Source organism: Sinocyclocheilus grahami, unplaced genomic scaffold (genome assembly GCF_001515645.1).
Source record: "Sinocyclocheilus grahami isolate Dianchi unplaced genomic scaffold, SAMN03320097.WGS_v1.1 scaffold443.1, whole genome shotgun sequence".
In the NCBI taxonomy this organism is placed as follows: Eukaryota; Metazoa; Chordata; class Actinopteri; order Cypriniformes; family Cyprinidae; genus Sinocyclocheilus; species Sinocyclocheilus grahami.
Genome location: NW_015505622.1, coordinates 759,013 through 780,212, shown reverse-complemented (window position 1 = coordinate 780,212; position 21,200 = coordinate 759,013). Strand labels below are relative to the sequence as shown.

The following is a 21,200-nucleotide window of genomic DNA, read 5'->3' as shown; positions in this document are numbered from 1 at the left end:
ATGCACTGTCATTGATGTTAAATGCTGCACTGCAACAAGCACTACATTGTGTTCCAATTGTGCAGTTGGTTTAGAGACACCAGTTTATAGAAGGGGTGAGGGATTCAGCACTCTGGAGAGAACTGCGCAAGGTGGTCAGAGAGCGACCTCATGCTACATTATTCGAAGTTCATGAGGAGGCCCTTTTGTGGTGCTCAGAAGAGAGACCTCGTCCAGCTAATGTGGCCCGAAACCGAAACCTAGTGAGTCTGGAGGAAAGTGTAGAGCATGCAAGGATGACCGCTGCTGTACCAAATGACTTGACTGTAGTCCTACAAGAGGTAATTAAGGTAATTACACAACAAGGGAAAGCAATCGGGGACCTTACCAATGCTGTCCCTGATCTCATGATTCAGAGGTCTGACCCAACTTGTGAGAAACCTAGTAAGCCCAAGTTTAAGCCAAGGTATACCCGGGATGGTCAACCCATTTGTTTGAGATGTGAGAGCGTCGGGCACACAGCCAGGCAATGCACTGGGCAGCACTTCCAGGAAAACCATGTGCCATCTACGCCTGAGTCTCTGGTTCCGGGAAACGGTGCGCCTCCATTGCGAAGAGCCGAGCAATGAGAGGTGACACTGATGGCTCAAAGACTGGCACACTGACAAAAGAGCGGTTTCTGAAGCGTGCAGTGGGCAAGTGCCCAGAAGTGGAAATTCATGCGGGGGGGGGGGGGGAGCCATCCTGTGCCTGTCACGCTGGGGGGGTAGCCATCAAGTGCCTGTTAGACACTGGCAGTAACGTGAGTACTTTGACAGAGAGCTTCTTTAAAAAACATCTTCATGGGGAAGACAAAGACATGCATTGCACAAGTAAGTGGTTAAAGATTACTGCCGCCAACGGGTTGCCTCTTCCCTACCTTGGGTATGTTGAACTTGATATCCAAGTAATGGGGTTGACTATACCTGGGTGTGGGTTCTTGGTGATACGTGACCAGAATGATGGGGAGACTGACTCAGCCCCCCCAGGCATACTTGGCATGAACATTGAACAGCGGTGTAAACAATTGATTCTAGCTGAGTTTGACAATGCTTTGAAGGGGACGTTGGATGCTGACTGGAGAGCCGCCCTTAACCGAGTGCAAGAGGCTGCCCCAGTAGGAGCAAACTCTGTGATCCGGGTAGCAGGCACACGTAAGTCGTACATACCTGCTGCCTCAGTGGCTACAATTCAGGCCAGAGCACATAAAGAACTAGCTGAAAACAGAAACTTAAGGTTGTTTGAGCCAGGTAAGGCATCATTGTCAGGTGGTTTGGTCCTGATTCCCACCTTGGTATCACCCGGTAGGCGGGTATTCCCAGTGCAGGTAGTAAACTTGTCCCCAGAAGGTGTGTGGTTGCCACCCAAGGTGAAACTAGGAGTACTTGGCCAGGGTCGTCGTGTTGAGAGTAGCTCCTGCGAAGTTAGATTCCATTGAATCTCTGCAGATCATGAGGAAGTTATGGTAAACCAGAGGTCAATGACGGGGTTAGCAGTGACCTGCAGTGTCCCTTGGAGAAAGTGCAGATTGGTGGTACCCCTGCCCAACAAGCAGAGCTGAAGTCGCTTCTGAGGGGATACCTGGACGTGTTTGCCATCACTGATGAAGACCTCGGTTATACTGAACTGGTAAAGCATGAGATTCCCTTGAACGATGACCTTCCTGTCTCACAGTCATAACGACGTGTACCACCAAACCAATTCCAGGAGGTGAAGGACCATATCTCTGGACTTCTCAAAAAGCGTGTCATCCAAGACAGCTCCAGTTCGTATGCATCTCCGGTGGTGTTAGTCCGGAAGACTGACGGGAGTCTTAGGCTATGCGTGGACTACCAGAAGCTGAACTGTAAAACTAGGCGTGATGCATTCCCGTTGCCACGAATAGATGAAAGTCTGGATGCTTTGAGTAAGGCCAAGATATTCTCGTCTATTGACCTAGCGAGTGGCTATCACCAGGTAGCAGTTCATGAGAAGGACCGCCACAAAACCGCTTTCATTACACCATTTGGCCTGTATGAGTACCAGCGGATGCCGTTTGGCCTATGTAATGCGCCAGCGACATTCCAACGTCTCATGCAGGCCATAATGAGTGACTTGGTCTTTCAAATGGTACTCGTCTATTTGGATGATTTGCTTGTGTACTCAAGTACATTCGAGGGACACTTAGTGAGGCTTGAGACTGTGCTACAAAGATTGAGGGAGGCCGGACTCAAGGTTAAGGTGGAAAAATGCCACTTCCTGCAGTCCGAGGTAAAGTTCTTAGGGCATGTGATATCTGCTCAAGGGGTGTCTACAGACCCAGACAAAGTGAGTGCAGTGAAACAGTGGCCAATCCCTAACACTCTAAAGGAGCTGCGATCCTTTTTAGGATTCTGCAGTTACTATCGAAGATTCATTGAGGGCTTCTCTAAGGTGGCCGGTCCGCTCCATGATGTTGTAAACACTTGTGTCCACCAAGGGAGTGTTGCTCAGGCCAACAAGTTGTTTAAGGACTCTTGGACAGGGGAGTGCCAGCAAGCCTTTGAGCACCTCAAGGAGAAGCTTACCTGTGCTCCGACACTAGGCTACGCAGACTTCACCCTACCGTTTGTGTTGGAGACCGACGCCAGTAACCTGGGATTGGGTGCTGTGCTATACCAGCAACAAGAGGGAAGTAAGACTGTGATAGCCTATGCAAGCCGGAGGTTGAGGGGCTCAGAGCGAAATGACAGGAACTACAGTAGTATGAAGCTGGAGCTCCTGGCGCTCAAATGGGCTGTGGTGGAGAAATTCAGGAGTTACTTGCTAGGATCCAAATTGACTATTCTAACAGATAACAATCCCCTCTGCCACCTCAACACGGCTAAGCTGGGTGCCATTGAACAGAGGTGGGCTGCACAGCTTGCGATATTCGATTTCAAAGTCCAGTACCGCCCTGGCCGGTGTAACACGGCAGCTGACGCTCTCTCTAGAAGACCAGGACTGGAGGCGATGGAGGTGGTAACTGAGGATTCAGAGTACGATGGCTGTGTGGCTATTTGCAGTGGGCTTCGTACAGGGACTGCACTGGAAGTTGACCTGGCAGGGCTAGTGGCGAGTCCTAGAGAGGGAGAAATAGGACTGTTACATGCAGCCATAGAGGATGGAGAGACTGGAGGGGGACCCATGGAGAATACCCCAACATTACCTGGATACACAAAGGATGAGCTTCGTCAGTTTCAGGATGCAGATCCGACCATCAGTGTGCTCAAGAGTTTCTGGGACAAGAAGAGGAAACCCACAAATCGTGAGAGAAAGCACTTGTCCAGACCGTTGAGGATGTTGCTTAAGCAGTGGGACAGGATCCAAGAGAAAGAAGGGCTGATGTACAGAACAATTGACGATGTGTTCAATGGGGAATGCCAACAGTTGCTGCTCCCTACATGTCTGGTCGAAATGGTGTTGCGAAGTGTTCATGACCAGATGGGGCATCAAGGCGTGGAGAGGACGCTGGCCCTGCTCAAGCAGCGTTGTTATTGGGTTGGGATGTATAAAGCTGTGGATAAGTGGGTGAAGGAGTGCCAGCGGTGCGTGCTAGCCAAAATGCCGCAGCCCAAGATTCAGGCACCTTGGACCCCATTCTTGGCTTCTCATCCACTGGAAGTGGTCGCAATGGATTTCACCACATTGGAACCTGCGTCGGATGGACAGGAGAATGTCCTGGTTGTGACAGATGTATTCACTAAGTTCAGCCAGGCATTCCCCACCCGCAATCAGAAGGCGGACACTACCGCTAAGATCCTTCTGAAGGAATGGTTCCTCAAGTACGGTGTGCCTCAGCGTCTTCATTCAGACCAGGGGAGAAATTTCGAGAGTGCCGTTATTGCAGAACTCTGTAAACTGTATGGGGTGAGAAAGTCCCGCACTACGCCACATCACCCCCAGGGACGCACTGGATAGCTAGCCAATCAGAGCACACCTCGCTTTTGAGAACGACGAGCTCGGTACCCCTGCACAGCAGGCAGAGCTGAAGGCACTTCTGAGGGGATACCTGGACGTGTTTGCCATCACTGATGAAGACCTCGGTTATACTGAACTGGTAAAGCATGAGATTCCCTTGAACGATGACCTTCCTGTCTCACAGTCATAACGACGTATACCACCAAAACAATTCCAGGAGGTGAAGGACCATATCTCTGGACTTCTCAAAAAGCGTGTTCGTATGCATCTCCGGTGGTGTTAGTCCGGAAGACTGACGGGAGTCTTAGGCTATGCGTGGACTACCAGAAGCTGAACTGTAAAACTAGGCGTGATGCATTCCCGTTGCCACAAATAGATGAGAGTCTGGATGCTTTGAGTAAGGCCAAGATGTTCTCGTCTATTGATCTAGCGAGAGGCTATCACCAGGTAGCAGTTCATGAGAAGGACCGCCACAAAACAGCTTTCATTACACCATTTGGCCTGTATGAGTACCAGCGGATGCTGTTTGGCTTATGTAATGCGCCAGCGACATTCCAACGTCTCATGCAGGCCATAATGAGTGACCTGGTCTTTCAAATGGTACTCGTCTATTTGGACGATTTGCTTGTGTACTCAAGTACATTCGAGGGATACTTAGTGAGGCTTGAGACTGTGTTACAAAGGTTGAGGGAGGCCGGACTCAAAGTTAAGGTGGAAAAATGCCACTTCCTGCAGTCCGAGGTAAAGTTCTTAGGGCATGTGATATCTGCTCAAGGGGTGTCTACAGACCCAGACAAAGTGAGTGCAGTGAAACAGTGGCCAATCCCTAACACTCTAAAGGAGCTGCGATCCTTTTTAGGATTCTGCAGTTACTATCGGAGATTCATTGAGGGCTTCTCTAAGGTGGCCGGTCCGCTCCATGATGTTGTAAACACTTGTGTCCACCAAGGGAGTGTTGCTCAGGCCAACAAGTTGTTTAAGGACTCTTGGACAGGGGAGTGCCAGCAAGCCTTTGAGCACCTCAAGGAGGAGCTTACCTGTGCTCCGACACTAGGCTACGCAGACTTCACCCTACCGTTCAGTTCATGAGAAGGACCGCCACAAAACAGCTTTCATTACACCATTTGGCCTGTATGAGTACCAGCGGATGCTGTTTGGCTTATGTAATGCGCCAGCGACATTCCAACGTCTCATGCAGGCCATAATGAGTGACCTGGTCTTTCAAATGGTACTCGTCTATTTGGACGATTTGCTTGTGTACTCAAGTACATTCGAGGGACACTTAGTGAGGCTTGAGACTGTGTTACAAAGGTTGAGGGAGGCCGGACTCAAAGTTAAGGTGGAAAAATGCCACTTCCTGCAGTCCGAGGTAAAGTTCTTAGGGCATGTGATATCTGCTCAAGGGGTGTCTACAGACCCAGACAAAGTGAGTGCAGTGAAACAGTGGCCAATCCCTAACACTCTAAAGGAGCTGCGATCCTTTTTAGGATTCTGCAGTTACTATCGGAGATTCATTGAGGGCTTCTCTAAAGTGGCCGGTCCGGATGTTGTAAACACTTGTGTCCACCAAGGGAGTGTTGCTCAGGCCAACAAGTTGTTTAAGGACTCTTGGACAGTGGAGTGCCAGCAAGCCTTTGAGCACCTCAAGGAGGAATTTACCTGTGCTCTGACACTAGGCTACGCAGACTTCACCCTACCGTTTGTGCTGGAGACCGACGCCAGTAACCTGGGATTGGGTGCTGTGATATACCAGCAGCAAGAGGGAAGTAAGACTGTGATAGCCTATGCAAACCGGAGGTTGAGGGGCTCAGAGCAAAATGACAGGAACTACAGTAGTATGAAGCTGGAGCTCCTGGCACTCAAATGGGCTGTGGTGGAGAAATTCAGGAGTTACCTGCTAGGATCCAAATTGACTGTTCTAACAGATAACAATCCCCTCTGCCACCTCAACACAGCTAAGCTGGGTGCCATTGAACAGAGGTGGGCTGCACAGCTTGCCATATTCGATTTCAAAGTCCAGTACCGCCCTGGCCGGTGTAACACTGCAGCTGACTCTCTCTCTAGAAGACCAGGACTGGAGACGATGGAGGTGGTAACTGAGGATTCAGAGTACGATGGCTGTGTGGCTATTTGCAGTGGGCTTCATACAGGGACTGCACTGGAAGTTGACCTGGCAGGGCTAGTGGCGAGTCCTAGAGAGGGAGAAATAGGACTGTTACATGCAGCCATAGAGGATGGAGAGACTGGAGGGGGACCCATGGAGAATACCCCAACATTACCTGGATACACAAAGGATGAGCTTCGTCAGTTTCAGGATGCAGATCCAACCATCAGTGTGCTCAAGAGTTTCTGGGACAAGAAGAGGAAACCCACAAATCGTGAGAGAAAGCACTTGTCAAGACCGTTGAGGATGTTGCTTAAGCAGTGGAACAAGATCCAAGAGAAAGAAGGGCTGATGTACAGAACGATTGATGATGTGTTCAATGGGGAATGCCAACAGTTGCTGCTCCCAACATGTCTGGTCGAAATGGTGTTGCGAAGTGTTCATGACCAGATGGGGCATTAAGGTGTGGAGATGACGCTGGCCCTGCTCAAGCAGCGTTGTTACTGGGTTGGGATGTATAAAGCTGTGGATAAGTGGGTGAAGGAGTGCCAGCGGTGCGTGCTAGTCAAAATTCCGCAGCCCAAGATTCAGGCACCTTGGACCCCATTCTTGGCTTCTCATCCACTGGAAGTGGTCGCAATGGATTTTACCACATTGGAACCTGCATCGGATGGACAGGAGAATGTCCTGGTTGTGACCGATGTATTCACTAAGTTCAGCCAGGCATTCCCCACCCGCAATCAGAAGGCGGACACTACCGCTAAGATCCTTCTGAAGGAATGGTTCCTCAAGTACGGTGTGCCTCAGCGTCTTCATTCAGACCAGGGGAGAAATTTTGAGAGTGCCGTTATTGCAGCGCTCTGCAAACTGTATGGGGTGAGAAAGTCCAGCACTACGCCACATCACCCCCAGGGAAATGCACAGTGCGAGAGATTTAACAGAACTCTGCATGACCTCTTGCGTTCCTTGCCACCTGACAAGAAACAAAAATGGCCAGAGTACTTACCTGAGCTGGTGTACACCTATAATGTGACACCTCATTCCTCCACTTGTTACTCCCCTTACTACATGCTGTTTGGTATGCAGCCACACTTACCAGTAGATGCCTTGTTGAGCCAGGAGCCAGTGCAAGAGAAGGAGCCTGCCTGGTTGTCTGTCCATAAGGAGCGGCTTCGGGATGCTCATACCCGGGCACGTGAGTACGCTGAAAGGAAGGCAGCAGACCGAGTTGCCAAGCGTGAGAGTGGGGAATACTGTCCAGAGGTTGCAGTTGGTCAGCATGTGTTCTTACGATATCGTCCCCCATGAAGGAACAAGATACAGGACGCCTGGGCACCCACAGCCTATAAGATGGTGGAGGTGCATGGTACGACCTACACTGTGGAGCCAGTGAGAGACGGTACTGCAAAAAGAGTACATAGATCCGACATTAGGCCCTGTCCGAGACCAGTCCCAATGGCACGGAGAAAAGTGAGACCTATAGAAGAAGTACCTACCTCCGTGTTGGTAGAAGAAATGCCTTCGTTAGATGCAGAATGTGTGCTTGTGGAAGAAACCAAATGGTCTGAGGAGGATCCAGTGGACCTGGTGCTTGAGGAGTCACAGCAGCCAGATGTGGAACCAGACAATTGTGCTGGGCCTGGAGTGGAAGAAGCACAAGGAATATATAATGATGCACAAGGGAATAATGAGGTGAGTGCTGTTGAAGAGCTCTGTCTGCCTGATACTGAAATAACTGATTCACCTTTGGGTGTGGTTTTGGCTAGGCCAGTTCCTGTTCCCCGAAAGCCCAGAGAAAAACGTGCTGTACACCATCCTACGTCACGCAGGACCCAGTGGCCAACAGCAGGTGTTCATGGTAATCCAAACAGACTGCCTAAATCTGCTTGTAATGCTGTGTCCTTTAGTCCCGATGTCCTTTCCCAAGTGTTAGCGGGTATGGTCTTGTACACATCCGGTAAACTACAAGGAGTAATGGATGATTGAAAGGTGCTTGCAGTCATCGAGGACGTTGACTGTAGGCAGGGGAGAGTGTAACCGGGGCAGGAATAGTCCAATATTTAATTCCCCTGGTGATTCCCCTTTAAGTTTTCGCTATGATGCAGTTATGCGTGCTGTCTCCTTTAAGAGTTTGAGCATGCGCACAAGAGAGAGAGTGTGCGTCAGAGGGCAACAGAGATAGCGCCGATAGAAGCAGCAGTTACAAGTGAGGAGAAAATTGTTGTTAAAAATTGTTAAACGGATATAATCCAGGCTGGTTATCAACTCGTGGACCTGTGGTGGTTTCAGTTGTGTGACTGCACAAAGTGGATGACTTAATTCAGTGTTTAAATTAGTGTTTTGTTGCTGCACATGAGAGATCTCTGGCGGGGGAGGGGATTCAGGCCTACTTCAATGGAGATTGAGCAGGGGAGAACGATGATGTGAGATCGCACATGTGCCAGTTTCCATGTGATTGATAATCCAGAGTCTTAAATAAGAGCACATATACGCCACTGCCATTGTTTTGCACACATTTATTGGTTTGCATTATTTCAAGTCAAATTGGGCTTGTGATCTGCTGTTTTGATTAGAGGTTATTACTGTAAATAACTTATTTTTATTCTTTACATTTCTTCTGCTACCTTATTTCGTTTTCTGCGCCCATTGAAGTGAATTGGGTGTTTGCTTTTTGTTATTCTGTTTTATAGGACTTCTCTTGTTCAACTGGATCAGAATCCTGAAAAAAAAACTTTTCCCCAAACAAAACATTAATGCTGAGTTTCCTTTGAAGCTCAGTCGGGAATAAAAGAATCCTTTTTTATTAGATGTCTTGGCATTGTGGGTGTTTGCTTTTTGTTATTCTGTTTTATAGGACTTCTCTTGTTCAACTGGATCAGAATCCTGAAAAAAAAACTTTTCCCCAAACAAAACATTAATGCTGAGTTTCCTTTGAAGCTCAGTCGGGAATAAAAGAATCCTTTTTTATTAGATGTCTTGGCATTGTCTTTTCCCTTAGTATAGTAGAAGGACGTCAAGCCGGCCACACGTACATGTATTTTAGAAATGGAATATCAGACATTTGATGACATGCCTAGCGAATTTGTGAATATCTTGGATAAAAATATCTATTCTGAATTGTATGGATAGGACATAAATAAACACCCCTTTGAAAGCACAGAGATGTCTCGTAGATGGGTCTCTATCGTTCAGAACGTTATTAGTGATATCAGGCGAAAGCCTGAATATATCAGAGTGCCCAGTTCAGACGCCAAACTCAAAGTCTTCAAATCTCTGAACGGGGGTGTCATAGCAAGCCCAGAAGCTGAGAGAGAAGGTCTGCTGTGACCAGCATTCTTCAAGTAGGTTTCTCCAAAAGAGAGACCAGATCCAAGAACCTGGAACTTGTCCTTCTGTACTCTCCACATAGCAGCCGGAAGTAAGCGTACTTCCACCGTCACCAAAACATCTATTCCCACAGGTGCTGGTATAGACAGAGTGAACCATAGGGAGCACAGTGTCGTCTCACCTGGCCAAAAACCATTCCACCTCTGCCGAAATTTGTCAAATAAGGTTGACAATCCTAGGATGCAACCTCCACTTCCTTGATGTCTGCCCATGACTCAAAAAAAATGATCCACTCTATGATTCAAACTTCATGACATGGAAGCCCTGCAGGTCTGTGAGGAAGTAATTCAAGGCTAGGGAGAACCACCATCAACTTTAGGCTATTAACGTGCCACTTGAGAAGCCTTCCAACCATCATCCTTCCAACTGCCACAGGCCAGACCGTTCTTGTAAAGCGCTCCTCAGCCTATCAGATGTGCATCTGTTGAAATTGTTTTGAAATGAGCAACCATACCAAAGGGAAAGACCAAGACTTGGTTCCAGGCAAGCAGAGTGTGACAACACCTACATGTAACTCAGAGTCTTCGGTAAGCAGGCCAATGGGGACAAAGTCCTCAGCCATTGACTCACCACTGAAATGGTCTCATATGAACCAGGCACAGCAGTAACACTGGATACACTAACACCATGAGACCCATTAGACTGCAATACAGGCCTACATGGAGTCCTCCCCATCTCTGAATTGATCCAGACACAGCTGAAATGTCTTGATGACAAGCCATTAGCTCCTGCGATTTTGCTCAAATCAGCCAATAATTGAGGTAATTCAACACTCTCACAATTTGGAGCTTTAATAAGACCAGGGCAGCCATACACTTCATAAATGCATGGGAATTTGCCACTCAATGTGAGCCGCAAATATGAAGAGAAAACTACAATCCAAACTCAGAAATATGATACTGCAACTATAGCAGATGCATCATCTTCCTGAAGAAAAATCCATCTATGATTATGTAAGCATGTTGGTGAAGCGATGCCTCAGTGGGTGTTGCCTACGCTATCCACCAATGACTTTCCGTGACATTATAGAGGCTTCAGATAATTGTAACACCAGAGGGTGTTCCCATAGCATCAGCTAGTGATGCAGAGTTGAAGTAAACCTATGAAATGCAACTCTGTTTGGTCCACTTTAATTTGAAATTAGAAGACGTCGAAATAAACATCCAAAACTTTGCACATTACAATCAAACCACACCATAGATTTAACTAGTCTATTTAACAAGTAAACTAAGCTCAGAGCACCTCCTGAGATAGTTCATTTGGAGTGTTCACAAAAGTCTCACAAAAACTGTGTTGAAGTCGCTCAACATAAATTTGTTTGTTTACATAAACCATGACATGCTTGAGCGGCAGAGCACCACTGAAGCCTGAAAAACAGCCAATCAGACACATTGATGGCTTGTTTCGAGATATGATCAAATGTGTTTCTTCAAGCGTGCATCTTTGTGTCTAAGCAAAAGCATTTCTTGTCAAATGTCAATTCGAAATGTCTTAAAAAGTCAGCTGCCACAGTGGCTGGTAGATGAGAAAAATGCATACATCCAGATTTGATGGGTTTAAAAATAGCTACATTTCAGACTAGGTTAATTTTACAATAGTTGATGGTAACGGTTGGAGAGTCCAGCACTCTGCAGCAGAATTTAAATAAGCTATCTGGCATTTACTGGATTGGTTCAATGTCTCCATCTCGTCTCCTTCAGTCCTGGAGCAAAGTAAACTTAAAGTCAGAACACATGCATTCAGTATGTACCTTTCCAACAATCCCTCACAGCTGGCAGAACAGAGCATTGATGCAACACAGTGGAGAATCAGAACACGACAGGGAAGGAGAGCAAACGGCTTTTGATATAATGGATAGAAATCTGGTGCATGTAGGTGAGACCTGGCAGAAGAAACAAAAAAATATAGAGAGATATGCCAAAGGAACCTTTCGCTTATGATCAGAGGTGTGGAAAAAGATACAGGATATTGCTGTATTAATGCAATACAGATGAAATAATATTTGCCTTGCTTTCCGGTTGCAGTCAGACATGATTAGGATCAAGACTGAAGAAAGCTCCTTCCAAGGCCCAAGTAAACAACAGGCTTTGAGGAGAAAGCGCCTTTTGCAGGCTTAAGAATTAGCTCATCTTGTGTTATCCATCATCCATATCAAAATATATAAATCCAAAAGCTGGTTATTACATTTCCCAGACATATGCGAACACAATTTTGGCTAATTGTAAAACCTGAGTAGAGATTAATGTGAAAAATCTGACAGCTCTCTATAGATGCAAAATCAGTATAGCAAAAAAAGATGACAGGGTGTGTAGAAGGAATTTTTATAAGGAACCGGCAATTTTTGATTTACTGGTGCAAAACGAGTATAACTTAAGTTAGGATCAAGGTATGTCACACATTCAAATGAATGATAACTGTAGGTGCATAAAATTTGTTAGCGACTCTGTAAATGTGATCATTTTATATTAATTATTAACAAATTGTGTTAAAGGTTAACTATGTAATTTCTTTTTCATTAGCAGCAATGAGTATTTTTAATTGCATACTAGCGTGTTTTTCTCTTACTAATTCTAATATGTGAAATGTAAAATTCTTGTATGCATAATTGAATAGTAAAATGTGAAACCAGTGGGTTGAGAACTAGCTGTATACTTCATCTATTCAAATATATTTGCATTAACATAATCTTAATTAAAATGCCAATAAAATAAAATACATATGTACAACATTAAATTGATATTAGATTTTGAGTTTATTATTATTATTATTGTTATTAAAACAGCAGCTTATATGGGAGGGCCTATTGTTTTGGACAAAGGGGGCTTTTGAATAAAAAATGTAGAGAACCACAGAGCGCTGTGAGGAATACTATATCCCACAATGCAATGCAAGCGTATTATCAACTCATCTCTCAATTCATCTCTTTTGTGACTCACTGTTTGATCAAACTACCAAGAATAAACACCTTTTTAACACAAACGTAGATTCAAATACAAAATAGTAAAAAAAAAAAAAAAAAAAAGTGACTGCACAAAGTGGATGACTTAATTCAGTGTTTAAATTAGTGTTTTGTTGCTGCACATGAGAGATCTCTGGCGGGGGAGGGGATTCAGGCCTACTTCAATGGAGATTGAGCAGGGGAGAACGATGATGTGAGATCGCACATGTGCCAGTTTCCATGTGATTGATAATCCAGAGTCTTAAATAAGAGCACATATACGCCACTGCCATTGTTTTGCACACATTTATTGGTTTGCATTATTTCAAGTCAAATTGGGCTTGTGATCTGCTGTTTTGATTAGAGGTTATTACTGTAAATAACTTATTTTTATTCTTTACATTTCTTCTGCTACCTTATTTCGTTTTCTGCGCCCATTGAAGTGAATTGGGTGTTTGCTTTTTGTTATTCTGTTTTATAGGACTTCTCTTGTTCAACTGGATCAGAATCCTGAAAAAAAAACTTTTCCCCAAACAAAACATTAATGCTGAGTTTCCTTTGAAGCTCAGTCGGGAATAAAAGAATCCTTTTTTATTAGATGTCATTGTCTTTTATTTTCCCTTAGTATAGTAGAAGGACGTCAAGCCGGCCACACGTACATGTATTTTAGAAATGGAATATCGGACATTTGATGACATGCCTAGCGAATTTGTGAATATCTTGGATAAAAATATCTATTCTGAATTGTATGGATAGGACATAAATAAACACCCCTTTGAAAGCACAGAGATGTCTCGTAGATGGGTCTCTATCGTTCAGAACGTTATTAGTGATATCAGGCGAAAGCCTGAATATATCAGAGTGCCCAGTTCAGACGCCAAACTCAAAGTCTTCAAATCTCTGAACGGGGGTGTCATAGCAAGCCCAGAAGCTGAGAGAGAAGGTCTGCTGTGACCAGCATTCTTCAAGTAGGTTTCTCCAAAAGAGAGACCAGATCCAAGAACCTGGAACTTGTCCTTCTGTACTCTCCACATAGCAGCCGGAAGTAAGCGTACTTCCACCGTCACCAAAACATCTATTCCCACAGGTGCTGGTATAGACAGAGTGAACCATAGGGAGCACAGTGTCGTCTCACCTGGCCAAAAACCATTCCACCTCTGCCGAAATTTGTCAAATAAGGTTGACAATCCTAGGATGCAACCTCCACTTCCTTGATGTCTGCCCATGACTCAAAAAAAATGATCCACTCTATGATTCAAACTTCATGACATGGAAGCCCTGCAGGTCTGTGAGGAAGTAATTCAAGGCTAGGGAGAACCACCATCAACTTTAGGCTATTAACGTGCCACTTGAGAAGCCTTCCAACCATCATCCTTCCAACTGCCACAGGCCAGACCGTTCTTGTAAAGCGCTCCTCAGCCTATCAGATGTGCATCTGTTGAAATTGTTTTGAAATGAGCAACCATACCAAAGGGAAAGACCAAGACTTGGTTCCAGGCAAGCAGAGTGTGACAACACCTACATGTAACTCAGAGTCTTCGGTAAGCAGGCCAATGGGGACAAAGTCCTCAGCCATTGACTCACCACTGAAATGGTCTCATATGAACCAGGCACAGCAGTAACACTGGATACACTAACACCATGAGACCCATTAGACTGCAATACAGGCCTACATGGAGTCCTCCCCATCTCTGAATTGATCCAGACACAGCTGAAATGTCTTGATGACAAGCCATTAGCTCCTGCGATTTTGCTCAAATCAGCCAATAATTGAGGTAATTCAACACTCTCACAATTTGGAGCTTTAATAAGACCAGGGCAGCCATACACTTCATAAATGCATGGGAATTTGCCACTCAATGTGAGCCGCAAATATGAAGAGAAAACTACAATCCAAACTCAGAAATATGATACTGCAACTATAGCAGATGCATCATCTTCCTGAAGAAAAATCCATCTATGATTATGTAAGCATGTTGGTGAAGCGATGCCTCAGTGGGTGTTGCCTACGCTATCCACCAATGACTTTCCGTGACATTATAGAGGCTTCAGATAATTGTAACACCAGAGGGTGTTCCCATAGCATCAGCTAGTGATGCAGAGTTGAAGTAAACCTATGAAATGCAACTCTGTTTGGTCCACTTTAATTTGAAATTAGAAGACGTCGAAATAAACATCCAAAACTTTGCACATTACAATCAAACCACACCATAGATTTAACTAGTCTATTTAACAAGTAAACTAAGCTCAGAGCACCTCCTGAGATAGTTCATTTGGAGTGTTCACAAAAGTCTCACAAAAACTGTGTTGAAGTCGCTCAACATAAATTTGTTTGTTTACATAAACCATGACATGCTTGAGCGGCAGAGCACCACTGAAGCCTGAAAAACAGCCAATCAGACACATTGATGGCTTGTTTCGAGATATGATCAAATGTGTTTCTTCAAGCGTGCATCTTTGTGTCTAAGCAAAAGCATTTCTTGTCAAATGTCAATTCGAAATGTCTTAAAAAGTCAGCTGCCACAGTGGCTGGTAGATGAGAAAAATGCATACATCCAGATTTGATGGGTTTAAAAATAGCTACATTTCAGACTAGGTTAATTTTACAATAGTTGATGGTAACGGTTGGAGAGTCCAGCACTCTGCAGCAGAATTTAAATAAGCTATCTGGCATTTACTGGATTGGTTCAATGTCTCCATCTCGTCTCCTTCAGTCCTGGAGCAAAGTAAACTTAAAGTCAGAACACATGCATTCAGTATGTACCTTTCCAACAATCCCTCACAGCTGGCAGAACAGAGCATTGATGCAACACAGTGGAGAATCAGAACACGACAGGGAAGGAGAGCAAACGGCTTTTGATATAATGGATAGAAATCTGGTGCATGTAGGTGAGACCTGGCAGAAGAAACAAAAAAATATAGAGAGATATGCCAAAGGAACCTTTCGCTTATGATCAGAGGTGTGGAAAAAGATACAGGATATTGCTGTATTAATGCAATACAGATGAAATAATATTTGCCTTGCTTTCCGGTTGCAGTCAGACATGATTAGGATCAAGACTGAAGAAAGCTCCTTCCAAGGCCCAAGTAAACAACAGGCTTTGAGGAGAAAGCGCCTTTTGCAGGCTTAAGAATTAGCTCATCTTGTGTTATCCATCATCCATATCAAAATATATAAATCCAAAAGCTGGTTATTACATTTCCCAGACATATGCGAACACAATTTTGGCTAATTGTAAAACCTGAGTAGAGATTAATGTGAAAAATCTGACAGCTCTCTATAGATGCAAAATCAGTATAGCAAAAAAAGATGACAGGGTGTGTAGAAGGAATTTTTATAAGGAACCGGCAATTTTTGATTTACTGGTGCAAAACGAGTATAACTTAAGTTAGGATCAAGGTATGTCACACATTCAAATGAATGATAACTGTAGGTGCATAAAATTTGTTAGCGACTCTGTAAATGTGATCATTTTATATTAATTATTAACAAATTGTGTTAAAGGTTAACTATGTAATTTCTTTTTCATTAGCAGCAATGAGTATTTTTAATTGCATACTAGCGTGTTTTTCTCTTACTAATTCTAATATGTGAAATGTAAAATTCTTGTATGCATAATTGAATAGTAAAATGTGAAACCAGTGGGTTGAGAACTAGCTGTATACTTCATCTATTCAAATATATTTGCATTAACATAATCTTAATTAAAATGCCAATAAAATAAAATACATATGTACAACATTAAATTGATATTAGATTTTGAGTTTATTATTATTATTATTGTTATTAAAACAGCAGCTTATATGGGAGGGCCTATTGTTTTGGACAAAGGGGGCTTTTGAATAAAAAATGTAGAGAACCACAGAGCGCTGTGAGGAATACTATATCCCACAATGCAATGCAAGCGTATTATCAACTCATCTCTCAATTCATCTCTTTTGTGACTCACTGTTTGATCAAACTACCAAGAATAAACACCTTTTTAACACAAACGTAGATTCAAATACAAAATAGTAAAAAAAAAAAAAAAAAAAAAAGTTTATAGTGTATATAATATGGTAGTATCTCATTCCAAACATGAAAGACTCCAATCACCCTTTTCATCATACATTCCATCCGCCAAACTCCAAAGTTTGAACTGCTGAAATGTTGTATTGATCAAACAGACGGGACAATGTTTTAAAAGAGCTGCAAAACCACAGTATTTAAACTGTTCAGGAATACACCATAACATGGCTTACTTGTAGTTGTCTCTGCACATTAAACCATGATAGGATAAAGTATTTTAACATAAAAAATGCCACACTTAATCTTTAAGAGATTAGCAACATACAATGGCATGATTGACTTATCTCTGTGCTTTTAAGTGGAACAACTTGCTCGGCAAAAAAGAGCAACGCACAAAAAGAGCGTGACAAGCTTTTTAAACCCTTAAGGCTACAATCTCTTCTAGCAGAGCTGTGAAACACAGACTAGCAGCGGGCAGCGAGATTCTAAAGCGCCACAGCAGTGGGAGGCATCCCAGAGCATTAGTCCAGCAACAGTACAGACAGTCTCTCCAGTCGAATGTCAAATGAGTAGAATGCAAAAATCATTCATGATACATTAGGCAAACAATACAAGGATTACATACTGCATCTGCTGGGATTCTGAAGTGTGCAAACAGTGAACACTTCTGCTGTCCCATAATGCCAAGGGAGTGGAGAATAAACAGATTCCGAAAGTTGGCAGAGAACCACAAGTTGGCTAATTATTTTCAAGTGCTTAAGAGCTACCAAAAACATTGTTTTTAGTGGTTAAAATGAACTTTTTTAATAGGGAAGCACAATAAATTGTCACCATGTTGCTTATCAGCCAATATTAGAGATTTTCTTCATTTATTTTGCATTCATTCTATTTTTATTTAGACTACCTTAGCCATCATCAAACTTCTACTTAAAGTACATCTTTAACACTAATAATTTAATAACATCGTTAAATGCAATCTTAAGCACATCTCAAAATGAATTTACATATTTGTGTCCATATAGGAATACATTTTTGTAACAGTTTAGTATAGGGACCAATTCTCACTATTAACTACAGTTGTTGCTTATTAGCATGTCTAATATTAACATACTGGCTCTTTATTAGTACTATTAGTAAATATTCTGCATGACCATATTCTACATCCCTAATTCTACCCAATACCTAAACTTAACAACTACCTTACTAACTATTAATAAGCAGCAAATTAGGAGTTTATTGAGGCAAAATCATAGTTAATGGTTTGGTAATGGCAAGAATTGGACCTTAAAATAAAGTGTGACCTACATTTTTAAACATATACAGTGGGTACGGAAAGTATTCAGACCCCCTTAAATTTTTCACTCTTTGTTATATTGCAGCCATTTGCTAAAATCATTTAAGTTAATTTTTTTTCCTCATTAATGTACACACAGCACCCCATATTGACAGAAAAACACAGAATTGTTGACATTTTTGCAGATTTATTAAAAAAGAAAAACTGAAATATCACATGGTCCTAAGTATTCAGACCCTTTGCTCAGTATTTAGTAGAAGCACACTTTTGATCTAATACAGCCATGAGTCATAATGTTGCAATGTTTAAATTTGTGTAGCATTTAAAACATCTGATTTAAAGTTTTAGGGTTTTATTTTTTGTTTATTTAGAGTAAATGATATAGAATTGTAATATTTACTGCTTTTTATTTACTGCTGCTTGGCAATATTTTGCATTTAAAATCCAGTCATTTCATAGGAATCCACACAATCAGAAGTTTCAAGTAAAAGTGGAATTTTTCCCAATGTAAATTGCATCAGGTTCAAGTTGGTCAAGTGAATTTGTTACATTGACCAATAGAAAGTTGCCTGGGGTATAATGGATTTTTTTTTATGTGACTGCACCTAAAAAAACAATATTGGCCCATCAGTATTGTCCAGAAAAAAAATATTTTTTTCATTTTAAAACTAATTTTGTTTAAAAACACTTGAGAAACTTATTTTCACAATTGTTGTTAGCACTTCACATAAATCAAGAATATACGTGACAGTGCCAACCTGGAACTGACACATCTGGATCACTAACAAACAAAATTCACAAAGAGTCAGGAAGTAAGTTAGTTTTTCATCAGATTCAGTACATACTCTGAAAATACAGTCTCTTTCTTCCTCTGCTTCTGTCCCTGACACACACACACACACACACACACACACACACAAACATCATGCTGAGCAACTGGTCTCTGATGGGCAGGGGAGAGCTGATTATGGATTCACTTTGCAGCAGGAGCCGCCCTGACGCTGGGGATTTGATTAGGGCTTTGACAGGTGCCAGTGAGATTGCAGCCTTAATCTGAGGAGTGATCTGCTTAGATAATGTGCAAAGAGGAAGAAAGAGACAGAGGTGGCAGGAAACGGGGGATGCAGGTAGTAGAGATACACTGAAACGGCCTCATGACAGCAGAGCTTTACTTTTGATGTACTCACTAAATCTAAATCATATCACAGACAGCGTGCTATCGTAAGAGTGATACTTCATCTGGTGCATCTTACAAATCCTGAGAAAGAGACTGGAAACGAGTGCCTCTCACACTGCAGAATCTTTAAAGCTCTTGGAGAATGGTTGAAATACTCAGTTACTGTATGTTAATGAGGAGAATGTAATGATGCCTTTGACTCCCATTGCCATCTTCTATTCTCTCACATGTGCAGAGAACCTCCCTACAGGCTGCCGCAGTGTGAACCGGGTCAGTCACTGATGTCTCTATCATGACTGTCCCATTCTCTTTCCATACAGGAGATCTACTTGCATCATTGGATCACAGCAGAGTTCTCTCATCTCTTTTCACCTGCTGTCAGAAATTGGGCTTTTCTCAGTCAATCACGAACAGAGCAGAGGTGGGCGGTATGACCAAAATCTTAATTTTATATCTTGTTAACTTTATATTTAAGCAATGTCCCACAAGCAAGTGCTGTTGTACTGAATATCTCCTTAATATTGAAACTACACAGGAGCAGATATCGAGTGACGCACATTTCAGACAAAAGCTGGCCTGTTCTCCGCCAACACAAACGGTTCCAAAAAAAAAAAAGCAAGTAAAGTATCAAGCTTTGCACGTTGGCAAGCAACGTTCAGACTGGAATACAATATGTGAGCGGAATGGAGTGACAGTAATTTTCCCTCCCGGCTCAAATCATTCTGTAATCACTCCGCTTTACCTCCGTTTCCAGGCAAATCTGAAGCCAGAGAAAGTACAGATACTGTAACTTTCAAAACTAAATACATAAATAAAAAACACAAGCAAAATCACAGCTCGCAAACACTGGTAAGAACACAGAGAACACATTCAAGCAGAGTCGTGTGTACTAAATATTAGGGGTATTGGAACAACACTTCACTAATCAAGAGCTAGAGGGCCAAAACTATATATACATCATGATAGAGATTTTTATTTTATAGCTATTTTTCAAAATGTGTTATACTGTATATTGCATTACATTAAATTGCATTGTATACTGCATATTGTTTTTCTTTTGGATAATCCATAATTAAAGGGGTGGGTGACTGCTTTTTTCTAGGCTTGATTGTGTTTGGTGCAGTCTAACATGTGTTAATGCTTTGCAGTTGTTTTTTTTAATAACATCATTGGGATCATAACACCTAGTCCTATCATGCAAACTTAAAAAAAAAAAATCATTATTTTTCCACATAATTTAGCTTCATTCTACACCGCTTTGTCCCTTCTCTGATGAATGCTCTGATGATTTCCCCTCCCTCAGAAATACACAATGGGCTCAGATTGGTTAGCTGGCCCAGTGTGTTGGGATTCGCTAAACCACCTCTAGTGCAGTTCATAATCGTCACGCCCCTCGCCTCAGAATGCGCTTCTTCTGTATTGTAAACAATGGCGTCATCAATATTGCTTATCAATTTGAGCCCAAATGAGACCCAGAGAATATTAGTGAAGAGCATCATGCAGAAACTTTGCAAACATGGCTCTTACAGGACATTTCAGAATGGTAAGTTTTTTTTTTGTTTGTTGTTGTCTCATACTTTTAGATACGCTGTTAGTTGTAAATGCTACTGCTTATATGTTAGCTTTTAATATACGGTTTTATCCTGATTAAAGCTTTAACACAGCAGAATACATGATACAAAGTAATTGTTTACTTTGTAACAGTGAGAAGTGTTTGCACCACGGCAACCGCGTGCACGTCCATGTTTAACACTTGTAGCTATGTGGAAAATATCTGTCTGTCTATACACATAAAGTGTTTAATTGGAACACAGTTCACTGATGGAGCTGTGATGAGCTGATGATCTGAATAAAAGAGAGAGAAAGAGAGTGAGAGAGAGATGCAGAGCGTGTGCAGAGCAGGGGGACGCGAGGAACAGGATTAAGAACCACTGCTTTAGAACATTGATTTTGAAACTTGTGAATCCATTAGAATTGTTAGAAGACAGAATCACGATTCATATATGAATAGATTTTTTCGAGCACCCCTAGTTTTGACGGCATGGCTGTTCCTCTTCTCTAAAGCAGCGCAACATGGCAACCTTTCTTGCATGTTTCCCGGGGCGGGGTTTATGTAAATTTCAGGGTTTGTGATGTCACCAACCTGGGAAGTAGCTTGTTGTAGTCCCCACGAGCCGTAACTGTAGACATTAAACTGCCATAAGTTTAAAATACAGTATCTCCGTTTGCATTGAACTTTCAGCATCGTAACTTTGCAGATATTGTTTATGCTCAAACAGCAACGTTACACACTAACTAACAATTAACCACCCCTATAATATTTTGCTAATGGAAGTTTTTCATCTCATTAGATTG

At 42.7% G+C, this 21,200-nt stretch overlaps 2 protein-coding genes across 3 annotated transcripts in view; one reads left to right on the top strand and one right to left on the bottom strand.

Moving 5' to 3' along the window:
* The window catches only part of LOC107552226 (ephrin type-A receptor 6-like), a 97,770-nt gene that overhangs the window by 45,198 nt on the left and 31,372 nt on the right, over window positions 1–21,200 (bottom strand). The gene's annotated exons all lie outside the window — the stretch shown is intronic.
* LOC107552242 (uncharacterized) lies at window positions 504–1,525 on the top strand. Of its 2 annotated transcripts, none has more exons than XM_016234100.1 (2): window positions 504–696; window positions 733–1,525. In XM_016234100.1, exons 1-2 carry the CDS (start codon window positions 605–607, stop codon window positions 1,454–1,456), a joined length of 816 nt encoding a protein of 271 aa, XP_016089586.1. In that variant the 5' UTR covers window positions 504–604; the 3' UTR covers window positions 1,457–1,525. The 2 variants fall into 2 exon arrangements, with proteins under 2 accessions (XP_016089586.1, XP_016089584.1); XM_016234098.1 differs by having other exon boundaries at window positions 504–699; window positions 736–1,525.

Coding starts and splice junctions, on each gene's coding strand:
- LOC107552242 (XM_016234100.1), top strand. CDS start 605: ATGAGAGGTGACACTGATGGCTCAAAGACTGGCACACTGACAAAAGAG. Junction 697..732: donor AAGTGCCCAGAAGTGGAAAT/TCATGCGGGGGG, acceptor ATCCTGTGCCTG/TCACGCTGGGGGGGTAGCCA.